This window comes from Leopardus geoffroyi, chromosome B1 (assembly GCF_018350155.1).
Source record: "Leopardus geoffroyi isolate Oge1 chromosome B1, O.geoffroyi_Oge1_pat1.0, whole genome shotgun sequence".
NCBI lineage: Eukaryota > Metazoa > Chordata > Mammalia > Carnivora > Felidae > Leopardus > Leopardus geoffroyi.
In genome coordinates this window covers 113,676,479-113,701,348 of record NC_059327.1, presented here as the reverse complement: position 1 = coordinate 113,701,348, position 24,870 = coordinate 113,676,479, and the positions used below count along the sequence as shown (strand labels likewise).

The following is a 24,870-nucleotide window of genomic DNA, read 5'->3' as shown; positions in this document are numbered from 1 at the left end:
GAAAGAAATGCCAAATAGACACAAATCTGGACATAGCTAAGGAGAGACTGTATTTAAAAGGATTCTTGCAATCAGAGAAAAGGGACTATTGCAATGGACAGAATGCACTGGCCATACAAACCATCTGCAAGTGTCTCAATGGTCTTTAAAAGAAGCAAAGATTTGGGGCACCTGGATGGCTCACTCAGTTAAGCATCCGACTTCAGCTCAGGTCATGATCTCACAGTTGTGATTTCAAGCCCCGCATCAGGCTCTGTACTGACAGCTGAGAGCCTGGAGCCTGCTTTGGATTCTGTGCCTCCCTCTCTCTCGTTCTCTCTCTCTCTCTCTCAAGAATAAACAAACATTAAAAAATATTTTTAAAAAGAAAGCAGAGCAGATTTGAACACAGACATGTGCACAGGGAGGAAATACAGGGTGAGGACACAGAGAAGGTACCATCTGCAAGCCAAGGAGAGAGGCCTCGAAGAAATTAAACTTGCTGACACCTGGGTCTTGGAATCCCAGTCCCCAAAACTTTAAGAAATTTCTGTTGTTTAAGCCACCCAGTCTGTGGTATTTTGTTACGGTGGCCCAAGCAAACTAACGCCATCTTCTTATTTTTGAGATACTTTATTATATTCTGTATACAAGAGATTTTTTCTTTTTTTTTTTTTTTTTTCTGTCAGAGGTATGTATTGCAAATATTTCCCACTCCACTGACTGTCTTTTCATTTTCTTCATGGTGTGTTTCAAGGAGCAAAGTCTTTCATTCTCATGAAGTCACATTATTTAATTCTTTTATATTTTGGTTTGTGCTTTTTGTGCAGTCCTTCCCAACTTCCCCCACTGCCTCGTTAGATCAACCAAGGTCCAATCAGGAGACAAAAAACAACATCGGTTATTTTAACAGAAATGTTTAGCATCGGCAATTGTGAAGCGACGAAATGGTGAGGTGCTAACAGAGATTCTAAGAGTATTCTCAGGGGTACAGAAATAGGAACTGCAGAGGGCAACCAGTTCCTCTACAGCCAATGGAGAGTGAACAAGGAAGGAATTTTCAAAATCTAGAAGCATCTCTAGGCTGAGACTGAGACCTCCAAGGGGGGTATGGCTGCCACAGGAGCCGTCAGCCTGCTGGTGGCAGCAGAAATGCTGGAAGGCACCAGGGGATCCAGAAAATTGATGGAGGACACAGACCTCAGCTGGTGAACAGGACTCACTGACGGCAGCTCAGGTCTCAAGATATTTGTTAGTTAAAACACCGCTAGCGAGAAAGTGAGGAAAGAGAAGGAGAGGGAACTCAGGACCAAGAAGACTGAGAAGAAACCAGGCAGGAGCCAGGACAGAAAACAGAATCTAATGCTGCTGAGAGAACTGTCTCAATACCAGGTTTTTGTACTTGCAGTTTCCTCCATGAGATTTTCTTTGTTATTCCGTTTCTGTTTAATCCTATTTAACCTTTGTACCTTTCCATAGTAGTTTAACGTATCTCCTCTTCTGAATGCCTTCTTACATCTAGCACTTGGTTAGCTGTTCCCTTGGGTGCCAAATGCATTTCCACTTACTCTGTGATAAAAGTTAAGCTCCTTGAAGTCAGAGATTGTTTATTCTGCATTGTGTCTCCAGATCACAACACACTTCTCAGCATGTTGCTAGTATTTCAGCATTTGATAAATGAAGCTTTTTCAAAAATCTGAATAAATCACTCTTTTCTCTGTCCCAAGCCACTTTATTTATACTCCTGTCATGGAATGCATTACCTATGATTATTTTTCTTGTTGTTTGCTCTCCCAAAGAGTTAGTTCCTACTAATCTTTGCATTCCTGTGATTGACAAGCATTGTGTTTTGCAGAATAAGCATTTTCTGAATATTTGCTGTATCAATTTTAGCAAACTCATAAAAGGTGATTTTAATGTAAGTCGAACTGATGTATGATTGGCTTGTGAAGACATTTCCTTTTATAATTTTATCAGGAAGCCTGCAACAAGCTTGGAGGTATTCATTCAAATTCATTTGGGTGCCAGAAACAAATGAGCTTACCTGGAAAGGAGGGGAGTCTCTCTCTCTCTCTCTCTCTCTCTCTCTCTCTCTCTCTCTCTCTCTCTGAGGTGGGGGTTTCTATGAGGAGTAGGATTGTGGTTGAAACTATGGATTGGGCTGGAACCGAGCCCTTCATCCCTGGCTCTGCCCCTTCTACGCATCCTCTTGGCTTTGTCCTCCACTTACAGGGATCTTTCATACCTTCCTGCATGCTCTTCCTCCTTTCCTTTCTTCCCTGATAGCCGTGATGGAATTATAAGGCACAGGAGGGAAATGTTGGTAAGCATTCCCTATGGTTGAAAATGGCCTCCTACAGCTCCAGAATCTGCAGCTCCTCCATTGAGACAAATTCCAAACTAGAATAACTGAGACTGGATTATTTTTGTGTGTCCCAGATGGCAGGTTGGAGGGACTCTGGCTTACTCAGTTTGTGTCCAGTGCTTACTCTGAGTTCAGTCAACTGAAGGGGCATGCAGTGAAAGCCTGTGACTATGGGGCATGGAGGAGTAGAGGATAGAGGTTCGGAGGGAAAGGAAACTAAATGGAACTAGACAAGAAGAACCTAATGCATCATGCCCCACACCAAGCCACCCAGGTCAGAGCTTGAAAGGAGGAAATCCTGTCTGGGTGGGAGGAGGGATCCTGCACGACCATTAAGGGCTGGCCCTAAATTGAATCGTCAGCAATGCAATGTAGGGAGGGTAGGGTCAGCTTGGATGTGACTTGGCAGACTAGAAGGGCCTAAAACTTGCCCCTACTCATAACAGATATGACTACTTATGGGGCTGAGGCTTTTTTGGAAGGTTCCGGTCAGATTCAGTGGTAGCTTACCAATGAGTGAAGTCTGGCCAGTAGGTGGCAGCATTTGGCTGGGGACAAATGGAGGCTTGTGATTTCTAGTGTATTTGCATACTAGCAGCATATCTTTACTCAAATTGTTTTGAAAGACAGCATTTATTTATATAGCTAAATATGTTTTGGTGAGTATGAAAAAAGTAATGTTATTATATTTTATCACATATCATACCATTTGTGATATATTTATTATGGGAGAAGATGACATTGAGCCAGCTATATATTTAATGTATCATTTGTTGTATTAATGGAAAAATAACAAAGGAAACTAATTTTTAAAAAAACACCCTGAATTTTTCGATTTACTCTGCTGCCTATTGTCAATTGTAAACTACTTTCCTAGAATCATATGGACTTTAAAATTTTTCATTCATAGCTCATTGACCAGAAAGGGCCCCACAGCCAATCTAACCAAGGTAAATGTGCTGAAAGGCAGGGTTTTGGAACTATTCTGTGACGAGCACTGCACACTTCTTTCCCTCTGCCAGCCACATCTCTGCCCTAGCTTTTTTTTTTTTTTTTTAATGTTTATTCATTTATTTTGAGAGAGAGAGAGAGAAAGAGAAAGCCAGGGAGGGGCAGAGAGAGAGAGGAAGATAGAGAGAAGTTGAATCCAAGCAACCTCCGCGCTGTTAACACATAGCCCGAACTGAAAAGCCTTGAGATCATGACCTGTGCTGAAACCAAGGGTCAGACGCTTAACCGACTGAGCCGTCCAGGCAACCCTCCGCCCTAGCTCTTTAAGGATGTGTGATACCCGTAAGGCTTATCTGTATTTTAAAATTAAAGGAAATGGGGGCACCTGGGTGGCTCAGTCAGCTGAGCATTTGACTCTTGATTTGGGCTCAGGTCATGATCTCATGGTTCATGGGATCCATGTTAAGAGCACTCATGTTAATGAGCCTGCTTAGGATTCTCTCTCTCTCTCTCTCTCTCTCTGCCCCTCTCCTACTTGCAGGTGCATGTGCTCCCCCACCCTCAAAAAAAAAATAAACTTTTTAAAAAATGAAAAAATTTTTTAATTACAGAAAATAGAACAATCTTACCAAAAAAGAGTAGATCCTCAATGTTGAGAGTTGAGGTGTAAGAGAAGTGGGATTATAGAAATAAAAATGGATGTAGATAGAAGACTTCCTGTCCTCTCAAATGACAATGCTGAGTAAACATCTCTACTTAAGTTGGTCCATGGTGCTGGAAGTAGTTATGAAGTGATATACACTGTGGAGTGTGACTAAAGATTATTTTCATTACTTTGGTTCCACATCATCCTAGTTTGTGATCCAACACCTAAAAGTGATCCCCCTTTATAATTACCAAGAAATAAACTGTTTTTGTCTACGGAGTTGTTATATTCCCATGCATTCCTTTCAGATTAATTGCATTATTATAAAACTCTTATTAATCACCCTCCTCCTCACGTCCTGCAGTCTTCTCAAGTCAGAGCACGACTGTACATTGTCCACCAGATGGCGATGGAAGCCCGCTGACGCTTTATTCCACAAAGCAGGAGAAAAATTAGTTAAGCCCAAAGGGAGAGGTGGAACTTTCTAACTTGTTTTTAAACTTAATTGTTAAATGGAAGAGGGCTGTTGCATTTTACAGCCTCAGAAGTTGGGCTTTTATAAGAGCCCAGTTAAAAAAAAAATTTAAGGGCACCTGAGTGGTGCAGTCAGTGAAGCTTTCAATTCCCGATTTTGGTCCAGGTCATGGTCTCACAGCCGTGATTGAGCCCCATGTAGGACTCCAAGCTGAGTGTGGAGCCTGCTTAGGATTGTCTCTCCCTCTTTTCTCTCTGCCTCTCCCTGCTCACACTCTCTCTTTCTCTCTCTCTCAAAAAAAAAAAAAAAAAAAGGTAAAAAAATTACATATGCTAAAGACAATGTTTTTATGTTTTTAGTGAGCTAAGTAGATTACATTCTCTGTTGATTTTTTTTTTTCAACGTTTATTTATTTTTGGGACAGAGAGAGACAGAGCATGAACGGGGGAGGGGCAGAGAGAGAGGGAGACACAGAATCGGAAACAGGCTCCAGGCTCTGAGCCATCAGCCCAGAGCCTGACGCGGGGCTCGAACTCCCGGACCGCGAGATCGTGACCTGGCTGAAGTCGGACGCTTAACCGACTGCGCCACCCAGGCGCCCCTTTTTTTTTTTTTTTTTTTTTTTTTTTTTTTTTTTTAATGAAGCAAAATGGTACTGAACACCAGTGCCTGGGTAAAGTTTGCCCACATATTTTTTTTTTTTATTTTTTTTTATTTAAATTTTTTTTTTTTTTCAACGTTTATTTATTTTTGGGACAGAGAGAGACAGAGCATGAACGGGGGAGGGGCAGAGAGAGAGGGAGACACAGAATCGGAAACAGGCTCCAGGCTCTGAGCCATCAGCCCAGAGCCTGACGCGGGGCTCGAACTCACGGACCGAGAGATCGTGACCTGGCTGAAGTCGGACGCTCAACCGACTGCGCCACCCAGGCGCCCCAGCCCACATATTTTTTAAGTGCTCAGTAATCTGCTTATTGAACCTTCTTGGCTGGGGAGGAATTGAAAGAGGCATTCCTCAATATGCTTGAAATGTCCTATTATTTTTCATCCCAATGACAGCATACAAGAGAAAACCGTCATTATGGATATCATTAGCTACTGGAGACTGGATGAACTACCTTTGTACCTGGATTCTAGAGTCTTTCAGGCAACCCTCCCTTCTTCCTCTGTGACTTCCTCCATTGTTTATCCCACTCACTAAATGATTGAGATAACTGTGATCGTGGGGTGAGTTTCTTAATTCTTTGAGTTTCAGATTTCTTGTTTATACAGTTTTTAAGTGTCTACTATTTTGTGGAATTAATATACTAGCATACCTAAAGCAATGCCTAGCAAATAGTAGTTGCCCCAAAATAGCAATAATTATTATTTCCAACGTTTACCTTATTTTAAAAGTGAACCTGTGGCTTACTAGTTATAGTGATTTGTATACAGTTCTTATTATTTGTGCCCAATGATCATGGGACAAAATTATGACTATGCCTTCTGTTTACATACATGCTGATTAACCATCAAAATATCTACATTTTGTATCTATAAAGAACTCATGTATTTGCAGCCATTAAAATTTTTTGTTGCTTTTTCCCAGTTGGCTGATTACAGTAACAAAATACACACACATACACGTGCACACATATGCACACGCAAAGAAGAAATGTTCCCCAAGCCCAGAGTGTGTCTCAAAACACGTATTTTCCAAACTTCAGCTAGGGGGGAAATTAATAGATACCAGACGTGCCGACATTCTCTGCCTTAGTTATAGAGAAAGTACATGGATTATATGACCTGGTTGCAGCTATACAACTTATAGCTCTACTGGAGTTCCATGGAGAACAAAGTAAGAACTCTTTGTCTCAGAAAGTAGACAGGAATTGCCCACTTCACTCAAATATCAGAAATTTCCTAGATCCAGGAAATGAGAACAGCTGGGCCTAGAAGATGCCTCTTGGAGGAAGTTTGTGTAATCTACAAACAGAACCCAGTTTCTGGGGGTGGGGGGAGTCTCATTCAAAGATAATGAGACTAACTTTGATAAAAATAAAGATCTTTAGTAGGTTTCCTTAAAGACGTAATACGGAAGTCTTTCACAGGGAAAAGAAAAAAGAAAGGAAAGCTTCCTACGATATCTCTACATATGTTTCCTCACTCCTCATGACAGTTAAAAAAACTCCTTTCCTCTTTCAATCCCTCAAACCCTTCCATGCTGTTCTCTCATTGTTGCTTCTACTTTGCTCACTACCTCATTCCCACGTGGTATAAAAGTGAGAAGCCATAAATTCTTGTGTAACCACACAGCAGCCACACATAGAAGATAGGCTTTCAGATCACTTCTTGGGTGAGAAGCGTGTAGCATCCCTTAGGATGTATATTTCTCTCCTCCTGAATGTTTTTCTCTCTTTTTATTCTTTAAGTTTATTTTTATTTATTTTGAGAGCTATCGAGAGCAAACAGGGGAGGGGCAGAGAGAAAAGAGAGAGAATCCCAAGTAGGCTCCACACTGTCAGCATAGAGCCTGGCGTGGGGCTTGAACTCATGAACTGTAAGATCATGACCTGAGCCAAAGTCAAGAATCAGATGTTCAATCAACTGAGCCACCCAGGTGCCCCCTTAATGTTTTTCTTAAGAGAAATGTTCTCAGAGAATTTCTGGGAAATAACATTACCCACGCTGTTGTGTTTAAAAGGAGAAAACCTCATGGGAGAAATTCCTGTTTAAAATAACCTCTCCCATATCAACTTTCCTGTAGCTTAAATCTCATAATATTATATAAGTTTGCAGGAACGTGATAAGGATTTATTTTAGTCTATTCCATAGCAACTGTGTATAGGAATCTGCTTGATTTCTACTCTTCATTACTGGAGAAGAAAGTTGTTATAAGAAAAAACCTTTTTGAAAGAAATTATGCACCAAGAAAATAAAGAAAATCTACTTCAATTCTTGAACAAAATATAGAGGAAAAAGACCCCATAGGAAGAACATTGTATTAACTTGCTAGGGCCGCCATAACAAAATACCACAGACTAGGTGGCTTAAATAATAGAAATTTCTTTTCTCGTACTTCTGAAGGCTTGAAGTTCAAGATTAAGGATTCAAGATAAGGTTTCTACTAAGAACTCTCTCTCGGGCTTACAGATGGTTGCCTTCTCTCTGTCCTCTCATGGTCTCTCCTCTGGGCAAACAAATCTGTGTCCTAATTTCTTCTTATAAAAACACCAGTCCTATTAGATTAGGGCCCATCCATAGGCCCCACTCATTTTACCTTAATTACCTCTTTAAACGTTCTATCTCCGAATACAGTCACATTCTGAGTTATTAGTGGTTAGGACTTGAAGGGGTTCGGACAGGCCCCTTGAGAATGTGCCTCTTTGGCAAGCAATGGAGACCTTGTGGGCCCAGGAGAAACTTTTCTCACACCCTTAACTACATAGAAGAATCTAAATTGGAGGGTCTTTCCAGAATAAGAGTTATTAGCAAAGATAAATTTTATCCGAGTGACTCATCTACATGACAGGGCAAACATCTAATTACCAAACATCTCTTCTTATCACCCTGTGAATCACATTCCTTTCCTCTCAAGTCCCAGACCCCTACTACTTTCTCCTTGGTTCAGAATAACATATATACCTCATTTTGCCTGTCTGTGGAATTTCCATGCCTGTATGATTTCCTTGTACATATGCTGTTAAATCAGATTTTCCCCTGTCAATCTGCTTCATGCCAATCTGATTTTTAGTCCAGTTAGAAGGGCCTTTCAAGGGGGCAGGAATTCCCGCTCCCTGATGTATCAATTACAAGTGGACACAATTCGGCCCACGATAGAGATTCAAATTTTACTGGAATTTTAGTTGGGTATGCTTTTGAAGACTTTAAGGATATTAATAAATGACTTTGTAATTACTGAGAATATCAAAGCAAATGAAATCTAAGCGGCAAGTACGACATGTGCTGGAAGCCGAAATGGGGAGTAAGTGTAGAGCACATGTAGTTGAATTTCTCTCCCATTGTGGAGATACCTTCCCCAGGATTCCCAAGAATCCCGATTGAACATATCCCATGTATCAAAATTCAACTCATTTGTCCTTGGTCTGGCATCGGAAGCGAAGACTTACCACTCTTCAGAAGAAAACTCTCTAATATTTTAGGAAGTTTACCATTTTCCCATGAATTTATCTTCTCTCGCCCACCCCCTCCTCCCATACTCTTGCACATTTTTATATGTCAAGCTCTTTAAAAACTTGCCATCATAGTGATTGTTAAAAAGTGTATCCTAACCGAATTAGTATGTTCGACATTTTTAATCTGGCATGTTTCGAAGAGAATTGTATTCACACAATTGATTTTTCTAATGTAATTGAAGTTTTTCCTTTCAACTAGAAAAAAAAAATGAACTAAACCTGTAATATAGAAACACCAGGCATCCAGGAGCCTGGGTGGCTCAGTCGGTTAAGTGTTTGACTGTTGGTTTCAGCTCAGGTCATGATCTCACAGTTTCATGAGTTCAAGCCCCACATCAGGCTCGGTGTGACAGTGTCGAGCCTACTTGGGATTCTCTCTCTCTCTCTCTCTCTCTCTCTCTCTCTGCTCCTCCCCCACTTGCACTCTGTCTCTCTTAAAACAAATAAACTTTTAAAAAAAGGAAAAGAGGGGTGCCTGGGTGGCGCAGTCAGTTAAGCGTCCGACTTCAGCCAGGTCACGATCTCGCGGTCCGGGAGTTCGAGCCCCGCGTCGGGCTCTGGGCTGATGGCTCAGAGCCTGGAGCCTGTTTCCGATTCTGTGTCTCCCTCTCTCTCTGCCCCTCCCCCGTTCATGCTCTGTCTCTCTCTGTCCCCAAAATAAATAAACGTTGAAAAAAAAAATTAAAAAAAAAAAAAAAAGGAAAAGAAACACCCCTTCTTATGATGTTTTAACTCAGACAGCTTCATAAATAAAAATCTACCTTCTGGAGCAACACTATATCAATTTTGCCTGCTTCCAGCAGATGGCACTGAAGATTGTGCACAGTAATTTTTGCCAAGGGTAGCACTTCCCAGCCCCTTCCTGGCTTAGCCCAGCTAGAAAATAAGAATATTTCTGTGGGGTAAACACACAGGGAAGTTGCAGCCCAAGGAGACTAAGCTGGGGATCACCTGAAAGCCCCCTCAGGACAATCCTCCAATGCCTGAAGAGGATTGATATTTGGCACATCTTTTAATGCATTGCAGCCCACAGCGTCCCCTGGTACTTGGGTTGGGAAATTCTGACCCAGGTCATCTTCTTATTAATTTGGAACCTATAATGAGTTTACATTTTTATTTTTTTAAATTTTATTAGCGTTAATTTATTTTGAGAGAGAACACACATGTGAGAGCGGGGGAGGGGGCAAAAAGAGAGAGAGAGAGAGAGAGAGGGAGAGAATCCCAAGCAGGCTCCATGCTGTCATCACAGAGCCTGATCTGGGGCTTGATCCCACAAACTGTGAGATCCTGAACCAAACCCAAGAATCAGACACTCAGTTGACTGAGCTACCCAGGTGCCCAGAGTTTACATTTTTATATTTTAATTTTTTTTTTAACGTTTTATTTATTTTTGGGACAGAGAGAGACAGAGCATGAATGGGGGAGGGGCAGAGAGAGAGGGAGACACAGAATCGGAAGCAGGTTCCAGGCTCTGAGCCATCAGCCCAGAGCCTGACGCGGGGCTCGAACTCACGGACCGTGAGATCATGACCTGAGCTGAAGTTGGACGCTTAACCGACTGAGCCACCCAGGCGCCCCCAGAGTTTACATTTTTAAAGTGTACTTTACAAATATTAATCCCAACATTTTTTTTTAAGTTTATTTACTTATTTTGAAAGAGAAAGTGAGCACAAGCAGGGGAGCGGCAGAGAGAGAGGGAGAGAGAATCCCAAGCAGGCTCCTTGCTGTCAGCACACAGCCCGATGCAGGGGCTCAGTCCCACCAATGGTGAGATCATGATCTGAGCTGAAAGCAAGAGTCAGACACTTAACCGACTGAGTCACACACATGCCCCAAATCTCAACATTTATGTCAGTGAGAGAGCAGTGAAAATGGTGACAGTATTTAGAATAAGAATTTAAGATAAAAGAGGTTTAAGAATGGAAACTCATAATAATTAAATATACAGTGAATTGGGACAAACCACTTGAAAGTAGGAGCAATTCTGAAGGGCAAACAGTGAACTCATGCCTTTACAAAAATGCCATTTGTTATGGACTGAATTGCGCCCCACTCCAAATGTATATGCTGAAGCACTAACCCCCATGTAACTGTATTGGAGCTAGGTCTTTAATGAGGAGGTGATTAAGGTTAAATGAGACCAGAATGGTGGAGATCAGATCTGATAGAACTGGCTCCCTTATGCAAAGAGACACCAGAGACATAGCTCTCTGTGTTATGTGAGGACATAGAGAGAAGGCCAGGTTCCGCAAGCCAGGAAGAGAGCTCTCGCCAGAACCTTCCCATGTTGCCACCCTGAGCTTGGACTTTCAGCCCCCAGAAGTGTGGGAAATAAATTTCTGTTATTCAAGCCACCCAGTCTATTGTATTTTGTTATGGCAGCCTGAGTCAACACAACATTTTTCTACAACAATAATCAGCAAGAGGAAAAATAATGACCCAAATGTTGAATATGTGGTGAGATGATCAGTGTCAACATCGGGCACCCATCAACCCAGTAGGAGCGGGTTCAGTATCTTAAAGGCATAAGAAAGTACTGCCGCTGTAGGAAGCCAGGGTAATACCAGGCCCAGTTTAATCTGTACCACATCCACAGGAGTGGGATCAGGGAGGGCTACACTGCAGCTGCTAAGTAGTTCCCTTATCATCCGGGCAGGGCATTTCTTTCCTCAATGGACTTTCAAATGTAATTGAAACGATGCCCTTTGGAACCCTGCTACTCAAAGTGTGGGTCACGGACCAGCAGCAGCAGCAGCAGCAGCACCTGGGAGCTTATTAGAAATGCAGAATCTCAAGACATCCCCAAATCCACTAAATCAGAAAACTGCATTTTAGAAGATCCTCAAGTGATTCGTAGGCACATCGAAGTTCGAGAGGCACCACTTTACAACTTGCTACCAGTAAAAAGAAAAGAGTAAGCTTGGTTCTAAAGCTTCAAAGAACTGGCTCTTTCTGTTTGGTGAACATGCATATGGGGCCTAGGAGGGTAAACTCTTCTACTTACTCTGGACTTGTGAATATTAGAACAATGGGGCTTTAGAAGCCTAAGCTGATCATATGTACAAGAGTTTCTAAGGTTCTAAAAATAGGTTGTGTATCCCTGCTGTCTCCTGAATGTGTGTGTGTGTGTGTGTGTGTGTGTGTGTGTGCAAGAGAGAAAGAGAAATGTCCTAGAGATTTCAAGTTGTATAGTAGATGCTCAGTAAATGGGAATTCCATTCGTTCAATTCCCTTCAGAATACGAGGTTAGAAATTCTCAGATGGCAGAATTGTGGGCTATGTTTATCATATTCCCAGTGGAATGTACAGGGTTGTTCAATTTAACTAATTGCTTCAGACTGCTGTGCATTTTCAGTTCTTCCGTTTTGCCAATTTTCTTGTCTTTCCTGTATTTATTCTGGCCACTGATAACGATTGCTGCTCTCAATATGCCCATATCAATAGTACCTCCCCGCCCCATCTTGTGATTCATTGTTTCTAACTTATTATGGGCTGGATAAGCGGATAGCTACAGAAATTATAGTACTATATATCTGAAATAATAGCCAAATCTTCTAAGTAATAACTTGACAGAATTTTCTGCATGCAGTTTTGTGCACAAGTTGACTATATGGTAATTATTTGCCTAATAATCCCCATCTTTTTTTTTTCTTTTAGGATCTTAGCTGTGTCTTAGATATTCGAGACTTACATGATAATTAAATGACATAAACATAAGCAATCACATAATATAAACGTCAGTGAAACTGTTTCTTCCCATCACAGTATAAGTGGTAGAACTCAATTTAGAATGCCATAATAAAAAGAAGAAATATTCACAAGGAACAGAAGAAAAATAATAGAGCAAGTTTATAGGAAAAAAAATCAAGAAATTCCAATATAAAAAAGTAAGAATATATGTAAAAGATCCTGCATAAAATATTTGGGAACAGATTATATCTTATTCATCTGTCCATTGCCAATACCAGCTGTAGAAAGCCAGGGAAGTGCCAGACCCAGTTTAATCTGTACCACATCAATACAAGTGGAGCTAGGTAGGACTACACTGCAGCTGCTAAGTAGTTCCCTTGGTATCATCCAAGCAGGGCATTTCTTTCCCCAGTGAACTTGTAAATGTAATAGAAAGATGCCCTTTGGAATCTTGCTACTCAAAGTGCGGGCCTACTGAAAATGCAATAAATGTGTAAATAGATCAGATAAAGAAGGAGAAAGAAGAAAATTGTTTTTCATATTGGGAGAGAGACACCCAATAGGGAATGCTACTAAAAGAGAAAAGGTATGGGGCACCTGGGTGGCTCAGTTGTTTAAGCGTCTGACCCTCAATCTCTGCTCAGGTCATGATCTCACAGTTTCTGAGATCGAGCCCCGCGTGGGCCTCTGTGCTGACAGCACAGAGCCTGCTTGGGATTTTGTCTTTCTCTCTCTCCTGCCCTCTGCCCCTCCCTCACTCATGTTTGCACATGTGCTCTCTCTCAAAATAAGTAAATAAACATTACAAAAAACACAAGAGAGAAAAAAGGTGTTCCACAAAGGTCAGACATGATTTAAAAACTAGAGAATAAAAAAAACCTGTCTGAGGATGGGAAGCCAGGCTACAACAGAGAAAGGACTGCACAAGCATCTTCTTAGATCCACATAGGTCTTTAGTTGTGAAGTCTCCTGCAACTTCTGTTATAAAGAATGTAAGTCCTGAGTTAGGGGTGACAAATAGTGGCACATGTGTCAGAATCTAACACTCAGCAAAAATTTCCCTCCTGTACCTGCAGAAGGGCTTAATTTCAATTACAGCACTCTCCCACTGAACACAGACTTGGAGGTCAGCATTTGCTTCAACACCGCCTATCGATCAGAATCGACACAGGCACTACCATATTTGGCATTTCTGGCACTGTCATCACACATCTAAAAACGATCACTTTTAATGACTGGCAAAAAAATTGAAGAGACGTCCTGAAGAAAAGGAGCATTACCTCCCAATGTGAAAAAAAACAATGAACCAAGTCACCTTAACTTTGCTATTCAAAAGCGGTGGTTCTCATATTTTCCTATGAGCTCAGAATCACCAGTAGAGTTTGCTGTTGGGGCTCACGTCCAGTGTTCAGTAGGTCTTAGGTGGGACCTGTTAATTTGCATTTCAAACATTTTGAGATCCATCATTCTAAAGAATACTGGAATACATTTTAAATATGCAAAACTGAAAATCCTTTGACAAGCAAAACAGTATATCATAATTAGCATAGCTTTATGAAGAAAAATGTAAATGAACCCAGCATAGCTTGTAGTGAATGGAGTAAAGATTTTGGAGCTAAATAGACCTTGGTTTGATCTCTGGTTCTGCTATTTACAGGTTCATGACTTTTGCTAATACTGAACTCTAGAAGTCTTAGTTTCCTCTGGTAAAATGGGGATAAGAAAAATATCCCGTAGAGTTATTGCGTTATTCTGAAGACTAAATGGAAACATATATATATATATATATATATCCACATATATACGCATCTCAAGTGACTAGTACAGTGCCTGGCACATGGCAAGCATTCATTCACTCATTCAAGCCTTTATCCTTTTCTTCACCGATAGCTGTCATGGAACTTAAAGCAAGAGAGCAAAATAACACATTTTCATAAAGTTTGTAGGATCTGAAGCACCTGGGTGACTCAGTCGGTTAAGAGTCTGACTCTTAATTTCAGCTCAGGTCATGATTTCAGGGTCATGAGATCAAATTTTGCCTCAGGCTCTGCACTGTCAGTGCAGATTCTCTCTCCCTTTTTCTCTGCTCCTCCCTTGCCCTTACGCTCTCTCTCTTTCTAAATAAATAAATAAACATTAAAAAAAAATTGTAGGATCTGACATGCAAAAGATTCTTATAACCATTCTAGAAAATAGAAAATACTATGGTAAATTAGTGGACAAGAAGAAGCAGCTCAGATGATAAAGATTGTGGGGAAGATTGCTGAAACATGGTCCCAGTCCTCCTCTTTAGGAGTCTCCCCTAAAACAGATAGGGCTTGCCTTCATTACAGAGAGAGAGAGAGAGAGAGAGAGAGAGAGAATCCCCAGCAGGCTACCCCAGGGCTAGATCTCAGGAACCTTGAGATCATGACCTGAGCATAAATCAAGAGTCAGAGGCTTAACCCACCATCAGGTGCCCTTGAGCAATTTCATTTCTAATAAAGATGGTAGCACACTAAGGGTTCTAAGATGGAAAAATGACTTGGGTAATAAAGTCCAAGATTTGCTTGCCAGTTAGCCTGCTGGCATAGGCCAGGGTTTCAAAGATTTCAAGGTATATAATGCAGGCGGAGTTTCTGCTTTGGATGCTATAGCTTCTCATCTAAACATCAACAGAATGATGCAACTCTTGGCAAAAATGAGGAAGATAAAGTTTGTCTTCCAGTTTCTCTTGCTCTGTTTCCTCCTTCCCCTTCCCTAGATTTAAGTTAGTGGGAAAAGTTTAGAATAACGCACTTATTTCGATCCTTGTGTTTATCAAAGAGAAAGGTTTCCTCTTCCTTTGCTGAGGATTACAATCTCCTACAGACAGGGACCCTGAATGTCCTATTTCCTTTAGAATTAACATTGAGAGGGAAAATTTCAAGATGAAAAACCAAAAGTGAATCCAGGGTTCCCGTTCAGGAGGAAGGGTGGGTGGGGTCAGGCCAGTGCGGCGTGGCCCTGAGCTCCGGATGTCACCCCGAGGCTAGGGTGCGGCGCGGATCCCCCTCCCAACCCCGCGGGGCCAGGCTCGCCGCGCGCGCAGCCTCCGCACAGATGGGAGTCCTACCGGGGCCCATCCCTTCCCTCTCAAAGTGACCGGGGCTCCGCCGGTGCCGGAGCAGTTTAGTCGCCAGGCTGGCGGGGAGGCCGCGGCCCCGGACCCCGCCTCGAGCCTGAGCTTGCCGGGCTTCGACCTGCAGGGGGCGTTGCGTCGGCGGCCCAAGGCCTCGGTGCGGGGAGCCACCCGAGTCGGGAGCCCCGCACTCAGGGTTTGGGGCGCGCAGCACGGCCCGACGAGGCGGGCCAGGGGCCCGGCACCTGCGTCCGCAGAGCGGGTCTCCCCGGTGGAGTGCCGACACCCGGCCGCGGTCCCGGGCGACTCCCTCGGTGACGCCAGGCGCGTTCCTTCCTCTTCCTTTCGCCTCTCCGGCCCCGCCTTCCCTTCCCTCCGCCCACCTCCCTGAAGCGGAGCCGCCGCCGCCAGCAGCGCCGTCATGTCGGCCCCCGCCGAATCCCCTCATCCGGCCGCCAGCGCCCGAATCCCGCCCAAGCTTGGAGGAGCCGCAGCCTCAGGAGCCGCCGCGCCCGCCGGCCCGGGCCCGGCGCCGCACCAGCAGAACGGTGAGGCGGGCGGCCCCTGCGGAGCGCGGGGCCTAGCGCCGGCGGGGCAGCCTGGGCGGCCACTCGGGGCGGGCTGGACCGGGCCGGGCCGTGGGGGGCGTCGGGGCGGGGGCAGAGGCGGGTAGGGGCGCGGAGCCGAGGCCGCGGGCGGAGGCCGTGTGGGGGGCGGACTGTGGGGGGGGGGGACGCGTGGTACGGAGGGGGGGGAGGGGCGCCCTGGCGCGGGGGCGGGGGCCGACCTGGGAAAGCTGGGGCCGGGGCTGTTTACGTAATGTGACCCTAGGCCGGAAAGCGGCTGGGGTTAGTGGGGACGGTGGAAAAGGAGGGGCCCAGGTGCAGTTTAAAAACCCTCATATCCAGCCTGAGCGCAGGCGAGTTGCCCGGAGCGACCCTTTCTCCGGCGAAAAGCCGAGGCCGCAGAGTGCGTGGTCTGGAGAAAACTGGTGTAGCCATGGAACGGCATGGATTGTGCCCTTCCCGAGTCAGGAAAATTGCTTTGATTTCTGCGGCCCAGCGAGCCCACTGCCTTGTAGGGAACTTAAGTTAGCGCTCAAGTTTGTAGACAAAAGGGTGTAAATATGCAACATAAGAGTAACCGTAACCCTGACCCAATTCGGCCTCAGGATCTGTCATTGCCGCTGCGGCTGCTGCTCTAGCGTTTGGAGTTTGCTTGTCGCGTTGTAAAGGGAGCAGGTGTCAAACGGATTTAAACGAATACCTTTAGATCTGGGTGGCTTTTTTCCCTCAGCTTCACTTTCAGAAATAAAAAAGCGTGCCAGAGTTGGCCCTGCTTTGAGGAAAGAAAGGCCTTCGTACAGGCAGCAGCCTGTGCAACTTGAAAGCCGCTTTCATGCTAAGGTCGTAGGCTTTTAGTATGCAGGAGATTCAAGTGAAAAATAATCATTTCTGGGATATTCATTACCTAATCTTGAGATTTGAATGTTTGTGGATGGAGCCACCGTAGGAGGAACTCATGTTATAGACTTGATAGTATTTTAGATGAGAACTCTTGGAAGTAATGGAATACTTCAGAAAAGTGCCCTGTGTTCATAAGAGAACAAAACTACACTAGTACACTGTACTAATACACTAGTACAAACGACTTTTGGATGGACCTGTTTTGTACAATTTGTTAATGAAAATTCATTGGGTTATGTCAGTTCAGCCAATATCTAGTTTTTACAGCTTATGCTTTTCTAACATGAAGATTACCGTTTATCCTGACAATCAGTGGTTGATGTCTTAGGCTTAGTATCTTTTGGATCAACCATACTTGGCAATATTATATGCTTCCAATGGTCATTGTTTGCTGTCGTGGGTTTGAATGTGAACATTGTTGTAGGTTTTGTGTTCCTGTCCTGAACGTACATAAACATATTTGTGAGCAGTTTTTTTCTTGTGAACTTAATATAAATTGTTGTTTTTGTTTTGTTTTTGAACAGTTTTGTGTGTGAAGGAACTAGCACATGGTCATTTAAGAAGAGATCCCAAGTCTTTTAGAATATTGTAAACCCATGTTTAACAGTGATCCAAGGATTGCCTTTTCTTGATTCTGTGTAACATCATTACTGTGTTAGTGAATGATTTTTAAAGTGGGAGATATTGATCTTAGCCTTATAAGTTTTGTGAATGCTCAAGAAATGCCAGAATATCAATTGTAATGAGTGTAGCAAATCTGTAAGAACGTTAGAAGCCAGATACGGATGATGCTTTGTTTCTACCATTTAACATAATTCATTAAAGCATTTGTGGAATGTTTAATACTTGGGTACTCAAGATTAGCCTAGTGGAAAGTGAATCATTGTCTTTGTCCTAAATTCACCTGTATTTTGGTGACATTCGACTTGGTGGTGACCTTGAGGGATTTGACAGGTATCGATAGGAAGGCAAGACTGTCTTGAGTCAGAGGTTACAGCATGGACAAAAGTCTCAAATTGTAGAAGTGCACGGCATGTTTAGAAGAGAAGCTGTCAAGAGACAAGAAGTGTGCTGGGTAATAGGGAGAACCCAAAGCATTGAAGCTGAAAAGGGTACTTAAAAAGGGGTCAGGTTGCAGAAAGGCCTTGAGTATCATTGCCAAAGAATTTGGAAATTAAGATAAAAAACTAGGCTAAGAGACGAAATGGTAATAGTTCTCATCACAAGAAAAGAAAATCTGTAACTATGTATGGTGACAGATGTTAACCACTTATTTGTAGTGATCATTTTGCAGTTTATACAAATACTGAATCATTCTGTTAGTCTACCGGAAACTAATAGAGCATGTGTCCATTATACTTCAAAAAAATAAAGTAAAATAAAAAACTACAGTCAATTTTTTGTTGTTTTGGTGGAAGGAAGTAGCTTAAGTAGAGAAGTAGCAACATCAAATCTGTTTTTGTCTTTTTTTGCTAATCTTAGAAAAAAACAATTTTTGCTACATTGTTTTGGCATTTGTAGATAAAGATTAAGCAATCCTTTGGGGTTTTGGTTCATTCTTTAGCCCTGCATGAAATAGTTTTCCTTTTAATTTGTCTGTATGGAATTCCAGGCATGATGAAAAAGAAACATGTCAGAAGTATGAGGATAGAACATTACAGGAGACAGAATTGTTAAACTGGAATGGTATGTATAGATCACTTATTAAGTGGTTATCCAACCTTTTTAAAAAACATATTTATTGCTCTGAAGGAAAGAGTGGATAGACCACTGATGGAAAAATCAGACAAAAGCAGAGCCGTTAGGATTAAAATAGAGGTGGATATTGAGATGTTTTTGGAGTGCAGCCTGAACAACACCTAGTCCACTTCCCTAATTGTACAGAGGAAATTGAGATCTGGAAGGGTTAAGTGGGTATGTTTTTCACCAATTCCTGTGTAAATTTGGTGAGGGTAGCAGTTTTGTCTCCCTCATCACTGCTGTATATATTCAGGCCCTGGAACAAATAATGGGTATTCAGTAAACATTAGTTCAATCAACTCCAATTCAGTCTTCCTAATTCCAAGTCCAGTTCTCTTTCTATTAAGAGACTGTAAAAAGTTTCTTTTTTAGAGACTTTTTTTTTTTTTTTTTTTTTTTTTGGAAAGGGTAGGAAATAGGCAGAAAACCGAGTCTTTATCACTTTTGCTTTCTGGGTTTAACTGTTCACATGCTCTTTCCCACTTAACTTGAATATAATAGTTTGACTTGAGCTTGTGACATACTTGTCTTACACTTCCTTCTGTACTTCAGTTTTTCACTGATCAGCATTTGGGCTTTTAGAATTATTTGTATTTCCCTATGAGGTGTTAGTTGAATATTTTTCAACTTTTACTCTGCCTTTTCAGAGTCTTTCCAAAGTCTAGTCCTCAAAACCTGAAAGACTGGGTGAAATAATAATCCTGGCAATAATGATGGGGTTAACTCCAAAATTTCTCCCAACTGACCTACATTGAAAGGGGTAATTCAAAAGTTTTTTTTGAAGGCAGGCACCCAGATTTAAGAGTAAACCACTGCTGTTTAGTTCTACTTTGGGGAAGCAAATGGTGCTCATTTTCAAATGAAAATGTGTTTTCTTTCTTCCATATGCCTTTATTAGGAGTGATACTGCTGGCAGTTTTATCATTTCAATTGCTAATAATGTGAGAAAGAGGCGATAGTAATGGGAATTATTGGACTCCATAATGGCATAAGCATACCGTTCACTCAGCAGTACTATCTGGTCAGTTATAGGAAACCCTTCAACTTTGAGAGCACATGCAAAATTTAAAATGATATAAAGCTCCCTAGTGTGTCTGAAGAAAGTTCTTTTTGATCAGAGCAGCGTCTGTGTCTCGGGTTTCTACTCTTTATAGCTCAGCAGAAACATCAGGTCCTCTGGTAAAGATATTGGTATGGCACAATGTAACCATCTGGATACATAATTTCTTTCTAAACTGATTAATAGATAAGGATCTTAAAAATTATTCCTTATATAAACAAGTGCCTTTTATGTGGATTTAAATTTTATTTTTCATTGCTGTATGTATTGCATTAGTTATTTGCAGTGTCTTTTCATTCCCACCGCAGTCCCTCCCCTCAGGTTTCTGAGATTATATCTGTAATAATTTTTGTAAACCACATTCATTGCCACTGATTATAGTATTTGAGCTAACTTCATCTTTCTAATTATCTGTAAGCCCTGAAGTATTAGATCCTTAAAAACATTGAAATAGAACAGATTTTTGAGCCAGTCTTCAGTGGACTTTCCTAGAAATGAGACCCTCATCTTAGCACTGCACGTTAGAGCAGATCATGTTATATTCAGCCCTGGGAAAGCCACTCTTTCCAGTAGGCTAAGCATACTCAGAATTGCAGAAGGTGTGGGCTAGTAAAAAGTCGTTGGCTTTGATACAGCTCAGGGTTTTGTAGAGATAATTACTTAACATCTCTGAGTTTCAGGGGATAATAATACCTTTCTTCTAGAGTTGTAGAGAGAGTTTTATTAAATGAGTTACTATTTTTAAAGTACCTGGTGCTTAGCAAAATGAGATATTTAGCAAATGAGAGTCCCCTTCATTCCGTTTCCTTCAGAACACCAGGTTATAAATTCTTTGGATGGCAGAGACTGTATGAGTTTTCCTCATCATATTCTGCAGTAGGCACTCAACTGAGTAAGTGAACTTGGCTTCATATTCATTATTATTTTTGAAGACTGACCCCTGAAAGGATCTGTGTATGGCCAGCTCTCTCTTAAGGCTCAATCACTGTTTCAGTCTTTTTATTATTTTCTTACACTGCTCAGCCAGCCCTTCTTTCCTCCAACAGATCTACTCTTGAAAGGTTTCCTTTAATAGGCCATCTACCTCAGCTAGCTGGCTGCAGGAAGGTGGATTTAATTGGTGCTGAAAGCTGCTTGTGATAGGAACTGAGGAAAAGCAAGAGGAAATAGGGAGGCTAGAGGGAGTAGTAAAATGCTTCGCTTAGCCAAGCGAATGGCCAAGTCTTAACTTGCTTGTTTTTCTCGGTATTTCTGAGAAACAGGTATTGTGAAATGAGCTTTGGAACCTGCAATGCCTAGCTTCTTCACTATTTATCAACTGTTTGAATCTGTATACATTAGTGACCTTTCATATCCCCATTTGTCTGTAAAATGACAATAGTGACACTTCACAGGATTGTTGTGAGAATTATATAAGATGATGTAGAGAAAAGTAATGTGCCTGGCATAGAGTAGGTTCTCAACTGGTATTAGTTTTCTTTTGGTCCCTTTACTCTTAGTACTCATTATTGTGGCAGCCAGAGGGCAACTGATGTACTTAATGCAGTAAGATTTCATCCAAATGGTTACATAGGCTATGTCTGTGTAGACTGTCAGCCAGCAGTGACTGGGTCAGTTACTTTTGTAGCTATTAGCCTTCCATTAGAAAAGAGTAAACCAGGGTATACAGATGTGATTGGAATTACTCATTTTCTAAATCACTGGGGTTTCTAATTGCAGATTTCTGTAGGGGTGTGTATGTCTTTATGTTTTTTATGTTTCTAAAAATTTTTTATTTTAGCAACATTATTGATATTCTATTGTCAGGAATCATATATTCAAAATATTTAACAATCAGTGCTACATACACTGACGATGGAATGGATACTAGCCTTGATGCTAGAGCAGGATGGTGTTCATGAGGTCTTGAAGGTCTGGGGCAAGGAAACAGCATTGTGGGATACAACAGGGAAACAGTGTTGGGGCTGTGTGACTATTTACCAACTGGTTCAGAAGTACTATAATATTTTAATAAGAATGGTTAAAATGCATGAGTGGCTGAATATTGACCTATTTCTTGGTAGTTTGGTGATGGATAAATGATGTTCTTATATCCTTATATCTGATTGTGCCCCTCACGTTAGTATGAATTTATCTTTATCAGATAGAGGAGCTTATATTTTGCTGACCTTGATATTGTTTATAAGATAATGAAAAACTTGAATCTGACTTCTAAAATATATTGAAATTTGATTCAGGAAAAGACTAATGAAACAAAGACTCTCGATATTTAAAACGTTACTTTTTTGGCAAGGAAGAGGATGAGAAAACTCATTTATTTAAAGAGAGCTTATGATTAATTTTTTTGTATAGTGACTAGACATCCGTAAAATATTTACCTTGTAAATTTGGATTCTTGTGTCTGGTTTGCTTACAGCAAGAATAGAATCAATTTTCCTTTGGTGGGAATCTAGTGTCTGGAAGGAGATTATGTCCCTGAAGCAGATGTATCATTTGGATAGATCTTGTGATAATTTAGTCTTGCCAAGAAGGACATAGATGCTTATGGAAAACCAGAGGCCAGGAGCTCCTGGCTGGCCCAGTTGGTGAAACATGAGACTCTTGATCTCAGGGTTGTAAATTTGCACCCCAGGTTTGGTGTAGAGATTACTTAAAAATAAAATCTTTAAGATTTTATTTATCTTGTGATGATGTAGTCTTGCCAAGGAGAGCATAGATGCTTATAGAAAATCAAAGACTAGGGCGCCTGGCTGGCTCAGTTGGTGGATCATAAGACTCTTGATCTCAGGGTTGTGAGTTCGAGCCCCAGGTTTGGTGTAGAGATTATTTAAAAATAAAACCTTTAAAAAAGAAAACCAGAGACTGTATCTAACTGGTATATGATGATATCAGTCAGGTTGACCAGCTGAGCAGCTCCATTAAAAGGTATATAGACTGGGGCGCCTGGGTGGCTCAGGCAGTTAAGTGTCCAACTTTTGGTTTTGGCTCTTGTTTGTGAGTTTGAGTCCTGCATCATGCTCTGCACTGACAGTGCAGAACCTGCTTGGGATTCTCTCTCTCCCTCTCTCTGTGCCCCTCCCCTGCTCACATTCTCTCAAAATAAATAAGAAACTAAAATTTTAAAAAGGTATATAGACTATTTCTTAAAAATCTTTTGTTTAGTTCTCAGGTCAGATTGGTACCAGTGAGTAGATAATGTGTTAGAATATATGTTCTTTTATACAGACATACCTCACTTGAGGCTAAGAATGTAGAAACTTTTCAGAGATTGTATGTAACCTGAACTTCCCTGTTTTCAGTGATTTATTTGTTGATGCTCTTTTTGTGAGTCACTGTGTTAGGTTATTTGGTGGATGTAGTAAAATTATTTTATTTCGTTGGTTCTAAGACACTTTTGTTTCACATTTTTATCTCTGAATTTGGGGGGCATCTTAGAATTGGTGAAATTTTAAAATTTGTTTTACTGAAGTGATAGAAGTCATGATATAGTTGCATGAAAACCTGCCATTAACAGCTGATGCAGTGAGCTGAATAATGGCCCCCTAGTATGTTTCCGTCCTAATTTTTGAAACCTTTGCAGCTGTGATTAAGAGTTGGGGATATTATCTTGGATCTGAGTGGGCCTGATATAATCACAACATCTGATTAGAGGGGACCTGGAGGAGTCAGCATCTAGAGGTGGGAGTAGTGTGCTTTGAAGATGGAAGAAAGGGCCATAAGCCAAGGAATGCAGGTGGCCACTAGAAGCTGAAAAAGGCAAGGAAATGGATTCTCTTCTTGGAGCCTCAGAAGGAACCATGTCTGCCCATGACCCTTTGACCTTAGCCCAGTGAACTGATTTTGGACTTCTGACCTCTAGAACTGTAAAATAATAAATTTGTGGTGTTTTAAGCCAGTTTGTGGTAATTCATTACAATAGCAGTAGAAGCTAATGCACCTGGTGAGTGTAAAAAGCAGCAGTATCAAAACACCTTAGATGTAGTTAAATACTGTATATTATTACTTTCCTTTCGTTTCAAAGGCTATTCTTCTACTTGAACTAATATAGTTATATTATCTATAATATAGATCTATATATAATATAGATCAAAAAACTTAGATACATGCATTTGTTCTTGTACTAGAGTATAATTTGCTTTATGTAGCGAAAGCTCTTAAAGTTTTGTGTTCTTTCTCTTTACTTACGTAGTCCTTCTTGATACATTTTGATGAGAGAAATGTCTGATACAGAAGTGTTTGATGATTATTTACTAGGCTTAATTTTTTCCCCAAAATGTAGGAATGGTTTCCATGAGCCAGGCATTGTGCTAAGCTTTAGGAATATGATAGAGCTGGGACCCAACTAGACTCAAATTTTTCACTTAGAGAGTTTACAGTTAGATAATTACAGTAGCATGTGAAAAGTACTGTCATTGTGGTCCAAGATGCTGTAGATGCACCATTAAGTAGGCATTCACTTGCAGGGTTAGCAGATGTTTTCTGGAGGAAGAGTTGAACTGAGATCTGAAGAATTAGAGTTGGTCAGATGAAGGGGTAAGAGAGGATTTTTGATGGTTCCAGGTGGAGGGAAGAGCCTGTGTGAAGGGTCAGAGATGAGCAAGCATGGCTTGAGAAAAATTTAGTATGGTCAACGTGTGTATGGATCAGTGATTCTTGGCCTTTTCATACTCATGGCTACCTTAGTGCTAAAGTTTTAGTTGGTGGCATTCTTGAAGAAATTAAACTTTGGACACTTCTAATTAAAAAAAAGCAGGGGCATCTAGGTTGGTTAAGTGTCGGACTTCGGCTCAGTTAATGATCTCACCGTTTGTAAGTTTGAGCCCTGTTTGGGGCTCTGTGCTGACAGCTCAGAGCCCCCAGCTTCCTTTGGATTCTGTGTCTCCCTTTCTCTCTGACCCTCCCCCACTCTCACTCTGTCTCTCTCACTCTCAGAAATAAACATTAAAAAATTTTTATTAGAAAAAAGCAAATTTCAGAAAAATATCACATATTTATTTGATCCCCTTTACAAGGAAGGCAGCGTACCTATATTCTGCCCTAACCAACCTCTTCGATGGCCTTTTGAAGCAAAGCTCTAGCACAGTCTTTCCTTATGTTGTGCTCTGGCTTTGCTCTCTACCAGGTCATCATTCCGTATCACTTCAACATAATGATAGGCACCTTTAGTGTAGCAAAATTTCATTTTCTTTATTGACCAGACCTCAGTAGACCCATGTGAATGCT

The 24,870-nt window shown here is 41.5% G+C and overlaps 2 protein-coding genes across 5 annotated transcripts in view; one reads left to right on the top strand and one right to left on the bottom strand.

The window, feature by feature from the left end:
- Window positions 1–9,196: 9,196 nt before the first annotated feature.
- LOC123594059 (protein argonaute 12-like) lies at window positions 9,197–15,829 on the bottom strand. Its single transcript, XM_045470658.1, has 2 exons — window positions 15,376–15,829; window positions 9,197–9,237 (listed from the first exon to the last, which is right to left on the bottom strand). The coding sequence occupies exons 1-2, from the start codon at window positions 15,827–15,829 to the stop codon at window positions 9,221–9,223; spliced, it is 471 nt and encodes a 156-aa protein (XP_045326614.1). The 3' UTR covers window positions 9,197–9,220.
- Window positions 15,803–24,870, top strand: part of SEC24B (SEC24 homolog B, COPII coat complex component) — a 101,263-nt gene continuing 92,195 nt past the window's right edge. For all 4 annotated transcript variants that reach the window (XM_045470644.1, XM_045470636.1, XM_045470627.1 and 1 more), the window contains exon 1: window positions 15,803–15,929. In XM_045470644.1, the coding sequence (XP_045326600.1) occupies window positions 15,803–15,929 (127 nt within the window). The remainder of the gene's footprint in view (window positions 15,930–24,870) is intronic.